Source organism: Sceloporus undulatus, chromosome 2, assembly GCF_019175285.1.
Source record: "Sceloporus undulatus isolate JIND9_A2432 ecotype Alabama chromosome 2, SceUnd_v1.1, whole genome shotgun sequence".
NCBI lineage: Eukaryota > Metazoa > Chordata > Lepidosauria > Squamata > Phrynosomatidae > Sceloporus > Sceloporus undulatus.
The window spans coordinates 84,877,740-84,898,880 of NC_056523.1; the positions used below are offsets into that span (position 1 = coordinate 84,877,740).

A 21,141-nucleotide genomic window follows, 5' to 3' on the forward strand; every position below is an offset into this window, starting at 1 on the left:
GAAGCTGAATAGCACCGGAGGACACTATGTAATGGCAGAGGAGTGTCAGTCTGGCATCCCTCTTTTCGCACAAGTGATGCCGGATACTTCGTGGTGGACGCCAGTCTCAGCCTCTCGCCTCACCGCCATCATGCCCACAAGTTTGCATAGAAAGCAAAAAACTGTGGCTTTCCTGGGTGGGCACCAGATCCCTACATGCATTATGAGGAAGTGGACCAAGTGTTTAGATTCCTGCACTACCCTCTTATAGGCCTGCTAATCTGCTCTGGATGCCTCCTGTTGCCTTCTGGGCTTATAGTTCAGTGAGGCTAAGACCCTCTGCTGAGAATTCTATGCCCCTCTTTAAACTGCAAACCAGAATGCAACAGGAGGCAGCCAGAGCAGTTAAAGTGGAATAGCAGTACTATAAGAGGATAGTGACGCTTAGCCAATGAAGGAACACTGTGGTTATAGCATGTCTCATTCAGGAAGGCCTTTGACAAGGTCCCCATGACATTCTTGCAAACAAGCTAGTGGAAGGGCTAGACAGGAAACTGTTACATGGATCTGTAATTGGTTGACTGGCTGAACCCAAAGGGTGCTCAACATGGCTCCTTTTCATCCTGGAGCGAATGCCAGTGGGGTCCACAAGGGTCTGTCCTGGGCCCCTGCTATTCAACATCTTTATCAATGACCTGATATTGGGAGCATACTTATCAAATTTGCAGATGACACCAAATTAAGAGGAGTAGCTAACACCCCTGAGGACAGGATTAAAATTCAAAACATGAGGCCATGACTTCATAACAGTACATGTGAACAGTAGTGTTTTTAGTCTCAAGGGTGAGACTTTGCATATTGATGTGCCAGACTAACATGGCTGTGTCTCCATTTCAAATGGACACCCACTCAACCTGGCTTTAGGCAATACCTTCCCTTCTGCCTTTTTTCCTCAGGGACCATAAAGCTGCACTCTTATCACAAGTTTTGCATTTCTGTGGCCATCCATACAGCTTAATTATAAAGGTCCTCCCCTCCATACATCTATCTATGAAAGATACCTTCTGCAAGCTCCCTTAGCCTACCAAATTCCCTTGGAACTGAACTTTCATTTTAAGACCCTGGAAACAGGTTTATGTTCTTCCACTTTCTGCCTAGTGGAATGGAAAACAAAGTAGGGATTGCGTTTGCGTTGTGTTAGGGTTTGTGGAAAGGGCCAATGTTGCTTGAGTGTCAGACGATGACTGGAGGCCAGGGTTTGAGTCCCTGCTTGGCTGTGAAACCCACTGGGTGACTTTGGGCAAGTCACACTCTCTCAGCCTCAGAGGAAAGGAACGGCAAAACCCCTGTGAAGAAACTTGCCAAGAAAACTTCATGGTGCATTCTCCTTAGGGTCACTGAGGTGGGATACAGACCGCCCCTTTCCCCGACAGATCAGGGCCTGAGCGGCCACAGCAAAAGCCCTGGAGGCCCTGATCCACCGCTTTTCCAGGCCTCAAGGAAGTGGCAAAACGCCACTTCCCCGCTGGCTGGAAAGCCCCAAGGACACCCCGACAGCAGCAGAGAGACAGAGAAAGGGGCCACTCAGCCCCTTTCTCTTGAGTATTGCTGGCATGGCTGTGTAAAGGCCGTGCCAGCAATAAATGGCGCAAAAGGATCTCTGTTTTGGAGCTCCTTTCGGCGCCACTGAAAGGGCACCAGGATGTAACAGCCGTGCCGCGCCGCTTGGATGCAGTGTGGCTGTTACATCAAAATGGTGGCGCCCATGTAGACAGGGTGCTGCCATTTTGATGTACCGAGTGGGTTAGGGAGCGTCTGAAAAGGATGCTCCTGGGCAACCCTAGCATGTACTGAGTACAGTACTGTATGTGCTTAATGGCCCATTTGCAGAAGGCCTGTGAGTCAGAAATGATTTCAAGCTACACAAGAACGAAGGATGTGGGGAAGTGCGGCTCCCTGTGTCGTTGGGACTGCAGCGTACAAATTTTAATAGAAGACACAACCAGGACGTGTGGAGAGCCTCCTTTTCCAGGCCCTGTCCTCTGTTTCAACCTCCAAAAAATGCCCTCTATTTGGAGCATAACTAAGGAACAGAATTCATTATTATCATTATTTTAGCAAGTACATTTCCAAACCGCCTACCAACGCACTTAAGCACTCCCTAAGGCGGTTTACAAAGTGTATGCTAATTGCCCTCAACAAGCTGGGTGTGCATTTTAGCCACCTCAGAAGGATGCAAGCCTGGGCTGATATTGACTTCCCACCCTTATGGTTCCTGAGTGAGTGGCTGCAGTACAGGCATTGAACTACTGCGCCACCAGGGATCCTGCTTTGGCCTTTATTTTTGTCGCGTCCTCCATTTTTCTCGAAACGCCCTACATTTTGCTGTGCCTCGTCCTCTGTGGTGAGGACATGTGTGGCTGCCTTTTGCGAAGTGGGAAATGGGAGGGGGCCTTAGGTTCCTCCCGAGGAGGGCGTCTCCAAGGCGCCCCCATTGTTACGTAGCAGGCGGGGTCACCATGGCGACGGCTAACAGGCAGAGGGGGGAAGGGAGGGAGGCTGGCGCGTGAGGCCCAGGAGGCGCGAGGCTGCTGCTGTTGCTGATACTGCGGAGGGGCGGAGCCTTGTGCCGGCGCGCGACCAGGGAGGGCGGGGCCCCGAGGGGAGAACGTTTGCCGACCAACCGCAGGAAACAAACGGGCGGTCACAGAGGAGAGCGAGCTGAGCTCACAATCCGGCCATTATCCCAGGCGCCGCAGCATGGAAAAGGAGAAGCCTAAGGAAGAGGAGGCGCCTGGAGGAGAAGAGGGCGGCCCCGGCCATCCGCCCCGCCTCCCGCCCCGCCTGGACCATCACCACCACCCCCACCTCCTCTTCCTCCAGGGCCAGGGCTCCCTCTGCAGCCCGACCAAAACGAACGCCTGGCGCAAGGAGCAGAAACAGCCCCCTCTGGCGGCAGAAGGCGGCACTGCCAGGCTCGGGGAAGGCTGCCAGGAGGGGAAGGCTGCCAAGGGCAATGGGCTGCCCCTGAGGGCCCAGGAGGAGCTCTCCCTCGGCAGGAAGAAAAGGGGGGAGCACAGAGGGATCCAGAACCGGAGAGGAGGGAAGGAGGAGGCCAGAGAAGCCAGAGCCCAAGAGCCTGAGGAGGTCAAGAAGGAGGAAAAAGAGGAGGAGGAGGAGGAGGAGGAAGGCAGGGTGAAGGAGGAGCACTGTGATGCCAAGGACATCAAAATGGAGCTGGAGGAGGACTGTGAGGAAGAGGAGGAGGTGGAGGTGGTCTCCAACAAGCCTCAGCCCCCCTCCAATGGCCCAGCTGCCCTCAGCAAAGAGGCCCCTCTGACCCAGCCTCTGCATGCTCCTCCTCCGCCTCAGGAGCTGAAGATCCCCCTGGCCCTCCACCCGGTCCCTCCAGGGGCCAGGATCCAGTTCCAGGGGCCTCCTCCCTCCGAGCTGATAAGAGTCACCAAAGTGGCACAGGTGCCCCTCAAAATGCAGTCCTTGCTGGAGCCCTCTGTGAAAATCGAGACCAAAGACGTGCCTCTCACAGTGCTGCCCTCAGACGCAGGTATTAGAGTAGCACCAGAGAGGTTGGGCCACCTTTGGCTCTTCAGGAGCTGGGTTTAATACTGTGCCTAAGGCTGCATCCACACTGGAGAAATAACTCGGTTTGGCAGGGCTTTAACTCTTTGTCTGGCTCAAGGCTATGGAATTCTGGGAGCTGGAGTTTGTTGGCCTCCTCCTTCCCTCCTCTCCACAACAAACTCCAACTCCCAGATTTCCATAGCAAAGAGCCAGACAAAGAGTTAAAGCAGTGCCAGATCAGAGTATTTCTCCAGCCTTGGTATGCCTTCACATCTGGCCCTCCAGATGCTGCTGGACTGCAACTCCCATCAGCCTCATGGAACATGGAGGGATGCCAAGAGGTGCAGACCAGCAACATCTAGAAGAGCCATCCATGGCCCACCCCATGCTATACCCCATCGTCATCTTTCCTTTAAATATGGAAGATACAATATCACTAAAATTCATGCAGTTAATGACAGCTCATGGATAACAGTTGGCAGGGAAAGGTTATGAAGGTCACACCAAAGCACACCTACAACTTTTAAAACAGTACGTAGAGAGATCTTGCAGCACCTTTGAGATTCACTGGAAGAAAGAAATGGGCAGCGTGAGCTTTCCTAGACTAAAGTCTACTTCCTCACATGCATCTGAGAAAGTAGACTTTAGGCCAAAATAAAGCTGTTTCAGGTCACTTTGGAGGTACAGTATGCTGTTTAAATGATGCGTGCGTCCTAAGAGGCCAGAAGCCACCCCAAAGCCATGTTCATGTCCTAAGGACTGGAGTGCAACCTTGGTACAGCTTCTGGCCTCTTAAGATGTGAGTGTCATTTAAACAGCATACTTTCAAAGTGACCCGAAGCAGCTTTATTTTGTCTGTTCAGGCCCTATAGTCTATGAAAGCTCTTGCTGCCAATTTCTTTCTTTCAGTCACTCTCAAAGGTGCTGCAAGATCTCTCTACGTACTGATTCCACAGACTAACACAGACTAACATTTTAAAACGGTCTTAACTTGAGTTTCCTGTTATTGGCACAGACATGTCACCACTTCGTTTTTTATAACTGCATTTACACATGAGGAACAGAGATGAATTGGGCTTCTCAAACCATTTAGGAAAGAAAAAAACAGTGTTGTGGTACCTTAAAGATTAGCTCTTAATTGTGACACCACCTTTCGTGGCATAGAGCCCACACTGTCAGTTCCTAAAGGTTAATACACAATAAAGATGTGAACTTTTATTACATTTCTCTCCCACCAAGAAAACTGGGACAGTGTACAAGCACCCATCCACCCATACTATTATTATTGTTCTTATTATTATTTTCTTATATCTCACCTTTCTCCCAATATAGGGACTCAAGGTGGCAAACAACAGGTTTGAAACAATACAACTGAAAAACAATACATTAAAATGTATAAATATAAAATTTATAAAACAAACAATTTTAAAAGTTAAAATAGTTATGAGTTAAAATAGAATATATTAAAAATACAAACCCTAAAATTTAATTAGCACAACATTCCCAGCCCTTATCAGTTTGCAAAGGCCTGCCTGCACAAGAATGTCTGAAGGACAGCAGGGATGGAGCCATCCTGGCCTCCCTGGGGAGGGAGCTCCATAGTTTGGGAGCAGCTACTGAGAAGACCCTCTCTCTTGTTCCCACCAAACACACCTGAGAGGATAGTGGGACAGAGAGAAGGGCCTCTCTTGATCATCTCAGTACTCTGGTGGGCTCGTAAAAGGAGATACAGTCCTTCAACCCAAGCCATGTCGGACTTTATAGGTCAAAACCAGATCTTTGAATTGTGCCTAGAGATGGTCTGGCAGCCAATAGAGATGTTGCAACAAGGGAGTTGCATGCTCCCTGTAGCCAACTCCACATGACAACCTGGCTGCAGCTCTTTGGACCAGCTGAACTTTCTGAGCACTTTTCAAAGTCAGCCCCAGGTAGAGCACATTACAATAATCCCAACAGGATGTAACCAAGGCACGTACCACAGTGGCCAGGTCTGACTTCTCCAGGAACAGGCACAGTTGGCACATATGTTTTAACTGAACAAAAACACTCCTGGTCACTGCTGATACCTGGGCTTCCAGGCTCAGCGCTGAATCCAAAAGTACCCCCAAACTACAAACCTGAGTTTTCAGGGGAAGTGTAACCCCATCTAACACAGGCTGAATCCCTATTCCTGGATCTGTCTTTCAACTGACCAGGAGCACCTCTGTCTTGTCTGGATTAAGCGTCAATTTGTTTGCCCTCATCCAGTCCATTACAGCAGCCAGATACTGGTTTAGGACAGAAACAGCTTCCTTGTGGAAAGGAGTGATAGAACTGAGTATCATCTGCATACAGGTGACACCTTCAGGACTCTGACAACCTTTCCCAGCAGTTTCATGTAAATGTTAAAAAGCATAGGGGACAGGACTGAGGCCAATGGCCAAGGAGTCAAACAGGTATCCCCCAGCACCATCTTCTGAGAGGGCCCCTCCAGGAAAGAACAGAGCCAGTGTAGAACAGTGCCTCCATGCCCCATCCCAGAGAAGCAACTCAGAAGGATACCATGATTGATGCTATCGAAAGCCACTGAGAGGTCCAGCAAAACCAACAGGGACACACTCCCTTTGTCCAGTTTCCTGCCTAGGTCATCCACCAAGGTGACCAAAGCTGTTTCTGTCCCATAGCCAGGCCTAAAACCAAACTGCCATGGATCTAGGTAATCCATCTCATCCAGGAATACTGGGAGTTGGGAAGCCACCACACACTCCAGCACCTTGCCCAAAAACGGAAGATTGGAGACTGGCCTGTAATTTTCTAGTACAGTAGGATCCAGGGAAGGTTTGCATACAGCTTTATCCTTGTAACGTATCTGTTGGGTAGATTGGGTTGAAAAGAGATCACACAGTGCAATTCATTGGTGAATATGAATTAAAACAACAACACTGTTGAAAGACCAGCATTCTAAACCCTACATCCACATTGACGATATATAGTGCTGTAAGACTGGGATTTTATCTATTTATTTGGAATTTGTTACTGGAAACAAGAGCCTGGCTATGCCTATCAATTGAATTAAGTCCAATTGCTGATTAAAGGAACTAAGGTCCATAACGCACTGCAGAAATAATCCAGTTTGAGACCACTTTAACTACCATGGCTCAGTGCTAGGGAATTTAAGTTTATTGTGGCACCAGAACTCTCTGACAGAGAAGGCTAAATGTCTCACAAAACTACAGTCCCCAGAATTCTCTAGTATTGAACCAGGAAAGTTAAAGAGGGTACAGTGCAGTGTGGATGCAGCCTAACATAGTTATTTACAAGTTGGAAACCTCAACCATCTATCTAATATAACCACCTTGAAATTCATGGAGCACACCAGTGGAGTAAAGAGTGATCCCTTGAGTAATTTTCCAAGATTGCACAGAAAAGCGAATACAGTTTCAGGCTTGCCAAGTTGAGATGCCACAGAAAGCTTTGGAAATGTGCCTAATGGTTTTCAGCTGTATCCTCACTACAGATTGATTCTTCCATTGAGGTGGCCATGAAGGAAATCCTACTGATAGGCCCATCTAGAGTAAACCCATTGAATTAGTGGTTTACTGGTGATAAATCAAATGCTGTTGATTCAATGGATCTGTTCAGGTTATTACTACTAAAACTGAGGTTGTATGCACTTCATAGATTATTAGAAGCTGACATTTGCAGTTCTTATATTCTAGTCTTCTGTCCAAAGCACACTGCAGAAATAGTCCCGTTTGAGACCGCTTTATAACTGCCCTGGCTCAATGCTAGGGAATTCTAGGGGCTGTAGTTTTGTGAGACATTTAGCCTTCTCCTGTCAGAGAGCTCTGGTGCCACAATAAACTACAATTTCCAGGATTCCCTAGCACTGAGCCAGGGCAGTTAAAGCAGTCTCAAATTGGAATATTTCTGCAGTGTGTTTTGGACCTTTGAAGTACCATAAAATGTTTTAGTTGTCAAGCTTAAATTTGGATAGGAAGTAAGTTTCAGGATACCATTTTTCTTTAAAATGTCATTTTAGCAGTCATATTTTAGATAAATGATTTAGGAACCAGTTGATTTTGAATAATGAACAAACAGTTCAATACACTGGATACAATAAACACACTACAGAAATTACTGCTATTGAATTCAGTAGGATTTTAGTGAATGTGCTTAAATACATGAAAGCCAAGCTCCTACTTGAGGGGACAGAACATGTATCACATAGCCACATGTCCAGTGCTATGTCTCCCAATGATACCCTCTGAAACCCACCTTGTAAAAAGTGCATGCTTTTTCCATTGTGGCCATTTCAGTATTGGAGAGTGATGAGATCAGTAAGGATGGGTCCAGCTATTTTCTTATAGCTGGACGCATTGCAAGGATGTCAACTGTAGGGACCGCCCATGTTTGGGAGGGAGGGGGCTGCACTGTTTACAAAGTGCCATACCATTCCCCTTAAATTCTTTCCATATTGGTTTAAAAAACTATGAGTTCTCCCAATGTAGCTCATGGGTTTTGCTAGCTGTTCTCCCTCCACATCTGCTCCTTCATTTCTGGCCGGGCAGAGGTGGTTTGTAATAACTGTTTCAGTATGCAATAGGGCTCTCTTTAAGAAAGTAAAACAAAATCCAGCAATGATTTACTGAGGTGGCCCCAATAACTGAAAACACAAATGTTTTTTAATTTATTATTATTATTATTCATGTTTACTTATATAGCGCCATAAATTTGCATGGCACATTACAGGCATCATCAAAATAGCATATAACCTGCCAATGGCATATAGTCTAAATGTCATAAAATATAAACTATACAAAATTAAGCAAGTTACGCAGTTAAAATACAAACTGTAAAAACAGCTTAAAATATCTGTGAATTACAGCGCTAGAGTACTATTTCACTGGTGAACAATTATACGGTAACTCTAAAAAGAATTAGAAGAAAGAAAGGAAAAGAAAGGAATACATTGTTCTAATGTGTCTTGGAACAAAATCCACTTGAGGGTGAGGATAAAATGTTGCAGCTGGTGCTGGAAATTGCTAGAAAACAGCCCAGGGCAAGAAAAACATTGTTTGAGTTTTATAAATAACATGAAACCCTGAGAACTACAGCAACAGACTTCTTGGTCTGATGCAAGCTGCATCTGCACTGCAGGAATAATGCAGTTTGACACCACTTTAACTGTCATGGTTTCACGCTATGGAACTCTGGGATTTGTAATTTGTTGTGGCATCAGAGCTCTTAGAGAGAGAAGGCTAAATAACTCAGAAAGCCACAAATCCCAGAATTCCATAGCATTGAACCATGGCAGTTAAAGCAGTGTCAAAATGCACTATTTCTGCAGTGCAGATGCAGTCCTAGTATGCTAATTTTTAAGTTGTTAGGACAGAATGACTTTCATGGTCCCTTACAATCCTTACAATTTTGTGTGGATGATACTGTTTGTCAGCTGAGAACTGGCACCAGTACTGGAAGTTCAGATCCACAATACCTTCACTTGCATGGAATCTGTGTGTCTAATTATGTCAACAGACAAACAAAGCCTTCCTTCCTTTCCCTACTGACATCCATCCAGCTCCAAGGTAGTGGTGAGGCTGGAACAAACGCCAGCATAGGAATACTATTCTATAGCCATTTTTAAGGACATTGCATAGCACAAGGTAGCTAAAGTAAGGCATAGTTAGTGGTTATATAATTTTGAGCCACATGGAAATTGTGACTGTTGATCATTTTTTCTCCTTTGCTATCAGACCTTGGGATTCATCCGCTAAAATTCATTTGCCGTATTTACACCCTACTTGGTTCCTCCAAGGAGCACAGGGTAGCACCCGTCGTTTGATCCTTTTTTATCTTCCCCCAAATCAGTGAGAGTAAATTGAGAGATTCCACTGGTTTGCCTGTGGGAGGGAGGGGGCTGCACTGTCTAAGTGCTTGGTAGTGAATTAGTGATAAATAGAAGAAGGTACTTCATACAGCTTGTTTTAAAATGAAGGAATCCATTTCTACAAGAAATAATGATGCCACATGTTTAATGCTGAAACAGATAAGACCATGAATAATCTTTTTAAGGCCATTTGACTGCTAAGAAGATGGTATTTGGCTTCCAACAATGGCAGCTGAAATCATAGCATCAATTTTGGAAGTAACAATCTTCTTCTACTTTCCAGTGCTCCAAGTCTCCTTGCCAATCTACTTGTACATCATCCTACCCATCTGGATCACAGCATAAATGCAAGCTCTGTTCCTCTCCTTCACAGCACTTCAGCTTCACTAAACAGTCTTCATTTTCACACAAGTCTTGCCTTTGACTCTGCTCCCAAGTACCCACCACAGCATCTCTTTTCTGTTCAAAGCCTCTTTCAATCTCAAGCTTCTAAGCTTTACCACTAAAACAGCACCTGGCAGAACATCACCAGTGATTCTTGGGTAAGTCATCTTTCTCAGGACACACAAGGATTCAAATATGCCCATATTTGGACAGTTTGCTGTTGGTGGCTTCTTCCCAGATAAATTTACATTACGGCATTCATTGTACTCTATCTCTTCTTCATGATCTTGGCCTTAAGTGAATGCAAATAAATCAGTTCTGGAGCCCACAAAATATACAGCCTTTCTAGGGGCCATTCTGACCTCCACCTCTGGGACAGCTTTCTTGCCACTAGAGAGACCTCTTGCTCCACAAAGACACATGCACCATCTTCTTTGAGTTGATTGACCATCTGCACCACAAATTCAGCAACTGCTATGGTTAATGGCAGCCTTTACTGCTTTGATGTATCTCATTAGGTTACAGTTTCTTCAGTCATGGTTTCCAAGTGGCTTCAGTCTGCATCACATTGGTCAAAATTGGAGATTCAGACTGTGCTCTTATGTTTGCACTTCCTGCAGATAGTGACTTCTTATCTCTAGTCTGCTCTCGGGATGCTATTCTGATTTCTTGATCCCTTCATAATTCTAATCACTGATGTGTCTCTTCCAGGCTAGGGAGCACAAGGACTGGACCATGTGGGGCCACTGGCTCCCAGAGAAGTGTTTAACATCATTGCTTTAGAGCTTCTCACAGCCTGAGGGCAGGGAACCGTCTAACTAAAAAGATTGTATGTACAGCGCTGTGTAAATTTACAGCGCTTCATAAATAAAGGTTAATAATAATAATAATAATAATAATAATAATAATAATAATAATAATCAAAGCTTTTCAGCTTTTTTTTTTTTTTTTTTTTGGTCCTCTCTCTGGCAAAATGGTTTGGGTTGCATCCAACAATACTGTGAAGGTATTTTAGATAAAGTGGCATTCACTCTTCACTCCTCTTAGATCTCCCCATGAATCTCTGGAACTGGTGTGTTGCCAGGAGCATCCATCCTGTGATGATTCATCTTGCCAGAAGAGATAATGTCACTGATTCTTTGAATCACTTTACATACCACCATCACAAATGGACATCTTCAGTTGGGTTATCAGCTTCATCATGGTCAGGTGGGCAGAGTGCAAACTACAGCTCTTTTTGCTACCAAAACAAATAGGGGGTACCCTCAATATTGTCCAAGGGCAGGGGCAGGCACTTATGCAACCACAGGAAGAGTTCCCAGCAGCCACCATCCTCAGAGAAAGAGACAGACTTCCAAATACCTCTACCCCTGTGGAGAGACATCAAGACAGAGAAAGATGCAAATGCAGTTTATAGGAATCACACTGCAATTAGGGAGCACCTGAGAGACCCAAGTGAGCTATAAATAACCCAGCATCTCCTCTAGACAAGTGTGGCTGACCACCAGCCTTTTCTTTAGGAGAAAGCTATGTTAGTGCCATGTTCCATGAGTGATTACCTGTTTGCCTTGAACTCTGCATGGACTATATTAATCAGAACAGAGTCTTACCAGTATTTTTTTGAACCTTCAATGAATCTGGAAAGATCTTTGCATATGTTGAATGTTCATCAATTATTCACCTTTTAATTAAACAAATGACTCTTTTTCACCAAACCACACAGTTGTTCATCTCTTATGGTGGTGCAAAGAAAGGCCACTATGCTTCTTTCCAGAGGATCTCAAAGTGGTTGATACAGACTATTTACCTGGTGTACACTCTTTCAAAAAAAAAAAAAAAAAAATCCTCTTCCAACTTCAGTCAAGGCTCATTCCACCATATTTGTTGCCATGTCTGCAGCCTTTCTTGGTGATGTTTCCTGGCCTGAAACCGTTGCCTCAGCCATCAACTTTCATAAGACATGAGATATTGCAGGGTTTTGTCACATTGTTACAATCTCTACATCTATGACTAGCCCCACCTCTGACAGTAAGCCTAATGGTAAGCTTTTCAGCCACCCATTGTATGAAACCTAGGGACCATTATGAAGAAGAAAAGGTTGCTTCACTGTAAATGTGGTTCTTTGAGTGGTAATCTGTGCCATCCTGCAACTCGCTCTACCCCCCCCCCCCCCAGTCGCAATATTCTTTTCTTTCAGCAAACTGGAAACAGAGAAGAGTAGCTTGGCAGGCTGGAGAATTAATGATGTGGGGAAGCATATGGTTTCCTGCCAAAGCTACTCAGATGTAGAGGTTTCTGAATGAATTTCTGTACAGGTACAAACCCATTGTGTGAGGATACAAGCAACCACTTGAAGAAACACAATTACATTTAAGCAACCTGTTCTCATATATTTATACAAATGTTTGCATTCTTCCTTTTTATTCCTATGGGATCCTCAGAATGGCTGACAGTAATTATATCTCAAATAAAATCTTCAAGGCTGCAATTTATACTTGCCTTGAAATACTCTTACTTCTGAGCAGACATGTGTACAAAACATATTATGTTACAGAGGAGCAAAGTGCTGCTTCCACATATTGTTGGAATGCAATTCTCAGAATCCTTTGCACTGGCTAGCATTCATTAGAGTTATAGTTCAAGAACATCTGGAGATATCCTCTTTGCATAATACTTGCTTCCTTGTGTAGGAGTGTTTGTTTTTTGAACTGTATGTTCTATCTTTATTTGAAAATGAAATTTTGCAAATATACCATGCCAGACTCAAATGTATCACTAAGGCTAGATCCTAACTTAGATCCTAGTTTGCCGAAAGGATCCCTCTGCTGAGAGGTGAGGGGGAGACGTATTTTCACAAATTAGCTTCTTTTCTGTAGCCTGCTGTGCCCTCTGAAAATGTGTTCCAGATGGCTAAGGAACTATCCTGTGCCGGAAAGTGTAAGGGGAAAGAGGAAAATTGTCTCTCATTCCCCTTCCATCAGCAGGAGCCTATATTGGATTGGAGTCCTGTTTAGAGAGTGAATGTGTTTAATGAGTGACACTTAGGGGCTGTTGAGACCGCCCATTAAGGCTGGCCAGGGGGCAGAGTCTGGGCATTGTGTCTACATGACTCATGCCCTGACTCTGCCCCCAGGGTGCCGTGACACCATGCTCCGCTCCACACGGTGCGCAGCATCATGGCGCTCCTGTGGCGCTGAGTCCATATGATGTAGCATCAAAGGAGCACCTTCAAGTGGCACCCTTTCCAGGGCAAAAAAAGGAGCTGCCTCTTGTGGCTCCTTTTGGCACCCTAGAAAGGCTGGATTGGGGCCATGGCATGCGGTAGCCACAGCCCCGATCCAGCTAGGCTAATGTATAGCCCCTTACTCCCAAGCATGTGCAGGACTGCAGCCTAACAACCCAATCATCTACATATTTCCTCAAATAAATCCAGTTTGTTAAATGGAGCTTACTGTCAGGTAAGTATCCATGCAATTGCAACCTTAATCTTGCAGTGTCTCCCCTTAATGTCAGTGTGAGAATCTACCTGCTTTTGTCAGCAGGGTTAGTGGTGAGGAATGTTGGGACTTGTAGTTCAGCAACAATTGGAGGAGCACATGATTCCAATCCCCTGCTTTATGTACAAGAACTGAGGATCTTTGGGCACTATCAGAGGATGTTTCCATGGAAATATAACTTGTGTAACCAAGAAACACGACACAAGATGGAGCTGTGGCTTTTAAAATCAATATCATCAGAAAGTAGGTTTAGTCTCAGTGAAGTCCTCAAGTATACCCCTTTACCTTCTCTTGTATGGTAAGTGGTTGTATTTATCCTCTGGAAGGGAAGTAAAGGGATCACAGTTGGGTTGTGGAGAAAAACTGTTTATGTTCCCCTATCCAGTGTCTCATTCCTCATTGACAAGAGATTACTTAGGGCATGTGTTGTTTATCTGGGCACAGAGCACAAATACGTTTAATCTTCAGTTGTCTGCAGTATGCAAGACTTGCATAATAATCTGCTTACCATAACTGTAAACATACTGCCATGTGTGTGTATGAAATAGAAAGAAACCAGTATTTAAAGTAAGGACAATTAGTTGTGATTAGTGTGGAAGGAGAGTCCCAAAATCAGTGCATATTACAGTTGAGCCATAATCCTTACAATAGTAAAATTTCACCAATTAGATGAGGCAAGGATTAATTGAAAAAGAGGAACATTTTTCATTATATTGTGTTGTTCAACTTGTATTAATTGTCTTTGAAGCTAATGTATCTTTGTTTAATTATTGTTTGTGCCTTGTGCCAAGATGTTGTCAGATTGGCACCCTGAGCGAGATCTCAACTACTGCTAGATATAACCATGTTTTTTCAAAGTCACCATCATATTTTCCAGTGCTATTCACGAGCATGCAAGGGCAGGAAACCCTTTGGGAGTTCAAATCCAGATTGGGTTGGATACACAGTCTACCTTTTGTAGGTAGGAGGGCTCCACTCACAGAAGACCCCTTTATCTAATTTTTGGAGACCCCACTTCTTACTCCTCCCCATTGCACCCATGCCCATTCAGAAGGGTCTCGATATAGCAACTCTCTTGCCACTTTCTACAGTAGCTCCTCCAATAATAATAAATAAAAATAAATAAATAAAACTTTTATTTGTATCCTGCTTTTTGTTAAAACAATCAAAGCACCTTAACGTGTTAAAAATGATGCAGCAATATATACATAGTATCCCCCCTTAAAAAAGAATTAAACAATTTAGGATTGAAATTACATAATACATAAAACAATTAAAACAATAATGGTGGACAGAGTCATTACAGAGACATTACATGGCCGAGTAGTTAATTCTGGGAAGGCCTGCTGGAAGACATCAGTCTTGACAGCTTTCTTGAAGCTGTCTAGGTTGGTAATTTGATGGATCTCATCTGACAGGCCATTCCACAAGCTGGGAGCGGTTGCAGAGAATGTCCTTTGGGAGGTCGCAGTCAATCTGGTTTTTATAGGCTGGAGTAAATTCCTCCCAGAGGACCTGAGGGCACGGGCGGATTACATGGAAGTAGGCAATCCCTTAAATAAATTGGGTCCAAGCCACGTAGGGTTTTAAAGGTGATAACCAACACCTTGTACTGTGCCCAAAAACTAATAGGCAGCATATGGAGTGACATTAATATTGGTGTTATGTGGTCACTCCTTGATGTTCCAGTAATCAACCTGGCTGCCATATACTGTACCAGTTGCAGTTTTTGGACTAGGCACAAGGATAGCCCCATGTAGAGTGCATTGGGAAAAAATCTTGAGGTTAAGTGCATGTACTACAGTTTCAAGGGCCCCTGGTTCCAGGAAAGGGCACAGCTGGCGTATCAGCTAAAGCTGATAACAGGCGCTCGTCTTGACCGTCACATTCACCTGATTTGTCATGTGAAGCGATGGATCAAGAAGCACTCCCAATAAGCTAGTTGCACTTGCCTGTATTTGTGTCAAATCCACTAACTGGACCAAACTAGCTTCGATCACATCTTCTATCTATGCAATATTTTTTTAAAAAGAATTCCCATTTCAGAAATTTTGCATGTAATCCTTGGGAATAAATTCCACTGAACACAGAAGGATACATTTCTGATTAAACACTTATAGGTTTGTGACACAGTTAATGAAGCAGCTTCTGGGATGCGGGAAGAGTTGCACAAGAAAATCTGGGTTAAAAAAGATTTAAGTTTACCTTTCTGTAACGCTGCCACTCTGATCAATGTGTGTCAGATGGGGTGAGCTATGCTTGCTTGTAAAGAAGGTCAGAACAGAACATCTAATTGCTGTTCTTTTAATATTTTGTCTAGTTGGGGTCAAAGAAGCTCATGCAAGAACCTTGAAATAGTTCAGAAACTTTTTGATATTTTAAAGCAGCTGACACAAACACACACCATGAAACACACACACAGACACACAATTGCAACATTCTTCAGTTTTAAAAGTGGTTCAGGATGTGGTATTCAAGAGTTGCTTTTCAGGCAAAATAAGTTAAAAGCGTCTGTGAATTCATATAGTTCATGGTTGCTTGGATTCTGGATTTTCAATTCTGTAGTTCATATTTAATGAGACCAATGTTATTCACATACACATTACTTTAGAGTATGAACTGTATTATCCAGGATATCAGTAACTATGCTTCTTGTCCATTAATCTGTATTTATTTATTGTAGGCATACCAGATACTCCATTTAGCAAAGACAGAGATGGTCATGTCAAGCGTCCTATGAATGCATTCATGGTTTGGGCAAGAATTCACCGGCCAGCTTTAGCCAAAGCTAACCCTGCTGCTAATAATGCAGAGATCAGTGTTCAGCTTGGACTGGAGTGGAATAAACTCACAGAAGAACAGAAGAAACCTTATTATGATGAAGCTCAGAAGATTAAAGAAAAACACAGAGAAGAATTTCCTGGTATAAAATAGACACACATTTTAAAATGTCTCTCAACATCTATTTGTAATGGTAGAACATGAAATAGGATCATGAACTGAAAAATGATGTTCAAGTAACAAATATGGTAATAGAAGATGCAGAGGAAACATTATTTTGTATCCATGTACAATGACACACAGTTCTGTAAATATACCAGTTTTGTCACACACCTGCACACCGATAAAAATCCCTCTCCCCAACTCTTCTTAGGGTCTGAAGATTGTAAAATCACTTTGGCAGTACTTTGGAAGGAGCTGCTTTAAGAAATTATATGACAATTCTTTTTACTGGATATGTGGATTCTGCACATTTGCCTTACTGCAACTTAGCTCTTAGTACCAGTGTGGTGTAGTGGTTTGAGCATTGGACCACAACTCTGGAGACCAGGGTTTGAATCCCTCAGACAGGGATCCTATGAGGTGACCTCCTCTCAACCTGAGAGAGAAGCAAAGGCATACTGAACAAATCTTACCAAGAAATCCCTGTAATAGATTCACCTTAGGATCACGACAAATCAGAAATGACTTGAAGGCAGAAAACAACAACTGAGTAAAGGCACAGATTTATTTAAACAAATGATACTAAGAGCCAGCCCATTTCAAGCTGCATTCATCTGTTGATCAGACAAAATTTTATAGAATGAAGGGTAACATTATAATAATTAAAAGTATTTAACCTTATATATAGCTGCAACCAGACACAGATAATATTGGTTGCAGTAGTGTTTTTCAGTGTTTCAACTGGGGATATTAAGGTATCAGGGATACAGCAATAATTCATGTGTGGGAACAGTTTGCTCATCTGTTCTATAGATATGTGTTTCTTCTTCCTCTGATGTTATTTAAAATTAATCAGCTGAAAGTAACAATGGGTAAAATAAACTTTATCTAATACAAAATGAGTAAGCAGTAAAAGTTTTGCTATGCTAAATCTTAGGCCAGCTATTTGTTTTTGCTAGCATTTCCCACAGTTTTTGTCCCATGCTTCTCCCTCTGGGCCAAAATAAAGCTGCTTCGGTCACTTTGGAGTTATGCTGTTTAAATGACACACGCATTTTAAGAGACCAGAAGCTGTGCCAAAGCTGTACTCCAGTCCTTAGGACTGGAGCGTGGCTTTGGCGTGGTTTCTGTCCTCTTAGGAAGCACGCATCATTTAAAAAGCATACCTCCTAAGTGACCCAAAGCAGCTGTATTTTGGCCTGTCTGTTTGGGCCCATAGTTTTCTTAGGCTTATATTGCTGTGGATTAATCCAGTATTAGATGAGTGTATATTTCTATTCACACATGTTGCCTTTCTGCTCCTTAAAGCACTCTGTATGCCCCCATATCTGTTCTATAGTGTCCCCCTAACCCTCCAGTGCAGACTTGGGGTGAGCAGGATAAAGCAGGAATTCAATCCTTAATAACTAGCTACACATATATTGATGCCCTGGGTCTTAATGTAACATATATAAAAAGCACAGCATTTTCTAAATTGTGTTTTGTCACTTTAATTTGAAGGGGATGATTAAAACAGAGTTTATTTGTAGAAATAAAAAGTATGTACAGATTTAGACAAACTTTGCACAGCAATAAAAAAAACTGGTAATACCACATTGATAGTAAAACTGGGTACTCCCTTTGCAATAATTATGTAATATTCAACAGAACATAGTGATGCAACTAATGTGCATGAAAATGAAAAGTTGGGAGCTGCATGTAGAAAAGTCTTCTCTTTCTGAGAGCCTGCAAGCCTTCCTAAACATGCTGCAATTAGTAAATTGATCATTTACAAATATAATCATATTTTAACCCAAATCTGTGGAAAGAGAAGGTTCACAATTCCATATCTTTGTCTTATAATTAAAATTTTATTGGATTTCATAATTAAATATGCATAATTATGTGAGTGGGTTTTTTTAGATAGCAATAAACCAGTAAACATGTTCTTCTATATTCCCACAGGCTGGGTTTACCAACCACGTCCAGGCAAAAGGAAAAGGTTCCCTTTGACAGTATCCACTGTATTCTCTGGCACTACTCAGAATATCATTGCTAGTAGTCCAATGACAGCCTCTTCTGTCTTCACTGGAACATCTCAGAATATTATTACTACAAATCCAACTACCATTTACCCTTTCCGATCACCCACCTACTCTGTGGTCATACCCAACGTACAGAACAGCATTGGACACCCAGTCTGTGAGTTCATTCAATAGTTTGAGTTCTTTAGATAATAACAACTATAAAATTTCAGTGTCTCTGTGCTTATAGTGAGTATGATCAAGTACGAATGCTAAAAACAATGAAACACTGCCAGCTAAATATATAATAGAATCCAGTGGTAAATAATGTGAGATAACATATACCCATACCATGTCAACTGCATAATCACATATGAATATACTTGTTAAAATAGTGCAAAATATACTTTGTGGTAGTGTGATAGTCTCTGGGTTCAGAATCAAACACAGCAACCCTGTTCTGTCTCTTTGCACACAGAAGATCATTAGTTCCCACGGTCTTCTGAATCCTACTTCCCACTCCTACAGAGCTGAAGTGAACTCTTTGAGACAATCTAGTCCAAGATACCACCACCTGATGAATTACCTGACCCTTTCTCCTAGCAACACATCAGGACTTTGCTAGGGATTTATAGTGTTCTTTTCCCCCTTGTCAACCTTAGGCAAGCCCTCTGACCAAGTCAAGGCGCATGTAGGAGTATAAGAAGAAGCAAGATATTTTTTTAAAGAAAAGCTTTATTCTGACTAAGGAATTATAGAACACAGGAAGAGCAAAAGATAACCTTACATGTAAGACCCCACTCCCTTGTCTTACAGGCACAGATACATGCAAGTTACAGAATTCAGTCATTTCAGCCAAGCCAAGAAAATAAACCAAAAAGGCCTAATCGCTCTAGCTAATACATTTCTAACTACTCCCAGTCTCAGGGGCAGTATATACCACCCCAAAGGGGCGGCCTGAAGCTGCTCCTTTTCATGCTGGACTGGGGCCAGGGCAGCCTCACTGGCAGCCCTGCAGCCCCAATCTGGCATTTTTCTGGGCTACAGAGAAGCGGCAAAATGCCACTTCTCTTTAGCCAGAGAAAAGGGTGTTGTTAGGATATCATGCCCCTGGACACCCTGGTGCTAAAGAGGAGAGAGGGGTGGCCCCTTTCTCCTCACGATCGTTCCCATGGCTGTGCAGTTGCCGCGGGAACTATCCACTCCCCAAAAGGAGCTCCGTTTTGGAGCTCCTTGCAGCAACACCGCCAGGCCACCATAAGCTGCCTGGGGCGATGCGGAGACATCATGCAGGAGCCATGCTGTTTGGACGTGACGCACATGTGATGTCATCGACACACGCCACTGATGGACAGCTCCATGTAAAGATGGTGTCATCCATACATATTAGGGTTGCAGAGCGTGTGGTTGCCGCACGCTCTGCAACCCCAATTTTGGCGCCAACATGGTGCTTTTGGCTCGTGTGTACCAGGCTTCAGATTGGCTTTGTAATCCTTGATGTTTCTGGATGCTGGGAGCTTGGACTCAGTGTCCAGCTTGACCATCTCCTTAGGCCTGTTCCTGGGCACACTGCCCAACAGCTGAACAGGCAGACAAAGGGAAGGCTCAAAACCACATGGTGAGAAAGTCCTTTTAAAAACCTTTGTTTGGAAATATCTCAAAGTTCCAGGCAATGCCCAACTGATTAGTCAAATGGCATTATATCAGTGGTGATGTAAACCTCTTTAGAATAGGATGTAAACCCTTATTAGCATGCAGTTTTCCCCCCAACCTTTAACTCTTTGAAGTCCTCAGATGAATGGAGGACCCATTCATCACTAATAGTTAAAACAATGGGTCCATCTACACTATATAAGTAATTCAGTTTGACACGACTTCAAGTACAAGTACAAATCCCAGGATTCCATAGGGGGCAGTCATGGCAGTTAAAGTGGTGTCAAACTGCATTATTTCTACAGTGTAGATGTACCCTAAATCTTATACTGGTCAATAAGTAAAGATCTTTTTTATTGTTTTTCTTTTCCATCCTATAGAACTTGGTGATTTGTAGTTTCACAAGGTGTTTACCTTTCTCTGCCAAAGAGTGCTGGTGCCTCACAAAACCACAAATCCCAAGATTCTGTAGGATGGAGCCATGTTAGTTAAAGTGGTGTTATACTGTATGATTTCTACAGTGAAGATGCACCCTAATTCTTGTTTTTATTAATGCACTGTCAGGTTTATAAGCAAAGATCTTTTTAATTCTTTTTCTGATCACCACTCTCCATTTCCTTATCCCTTATGGACCGCATGCAGAAGAAAGGAGAGGGGCATTCCTGCTTTGCTATAGCTATAGTTTCACTGTTTCCCTAGATTGAATATGGTCTTTAGGCCCCAAGAAAGAGGTAAAGGTTCCTTATCATCACCTAGAAGCTTTTACAGTCTGTGTATTCTGCCACTGTCTCCTGAACCCAGCTACATTTCAAAGGCTTCATCAAAGATATATTGTCTTCATGCACCTTGAGGTATTACCTTACAGCTAAGCTAACTCTATCTCTTTTCCATCTCTTTTCCTGTCAGAAAAAGCAAGAACCTTCAGGAACTGCCACATCAAGGTGTTCCTTCTGTCTTGAATAATTTTCCCTTCAAAGCTACATAGGCAAATCAAGACAGTGGCTCTTGCCAGATGTAGTATCCCTCTTCCCTCAACTATCTCTGTATGCATGAGCCAAAAGGCCTGTGCTCCCCCTGGCCTTGTGTCATCCTACATGGACAATTCAGGTCAATAGATTCAGGCCAGGATTGGCCAGTCTGGATGCCAGTCCTACAGTCCGGAACTAATCTTTGTCCAATGGAGCCTTTGTACAGGTCAAAAAGACCCAGTATTTGCCACAGAATTCCATGG

The 21,141-nt window shown here is 43.4% G+C and overlaps 1 protein-coding gene across 1 annotated transcript in view; it reads left to right on the plus strand.

The window, feature by feature from the left end:
* Window positions 1-2,668: 2,668 nt before the first annotated feature.
* Window positions 2,669-21,141, plus strand: part of SOX30 (SRY-box transcription factor 30) — a 28,235-nt gene continuing 9,762 nt past the window's right edge. Inside the window, exons 1-3 of the mRNA XM_042452674.1 lie at window positions 2,669-3,544; window positions 15,995-16,234; window positions 18,199-18,435. Of these exons, the coding sequence (XP_042308608.1) occupies window positions 2,740-3,544; window positions 15,995-16,234; window positions 18,199-18,435 (1,282 nt within the window). The 5' untranslated portion in view covers window positions 2,669-2,739. The remainder of the gene's footprint in view (window positions 3,545-15,994; window positions 16,235-18,198; window positions 18,436-21,141) is intronic.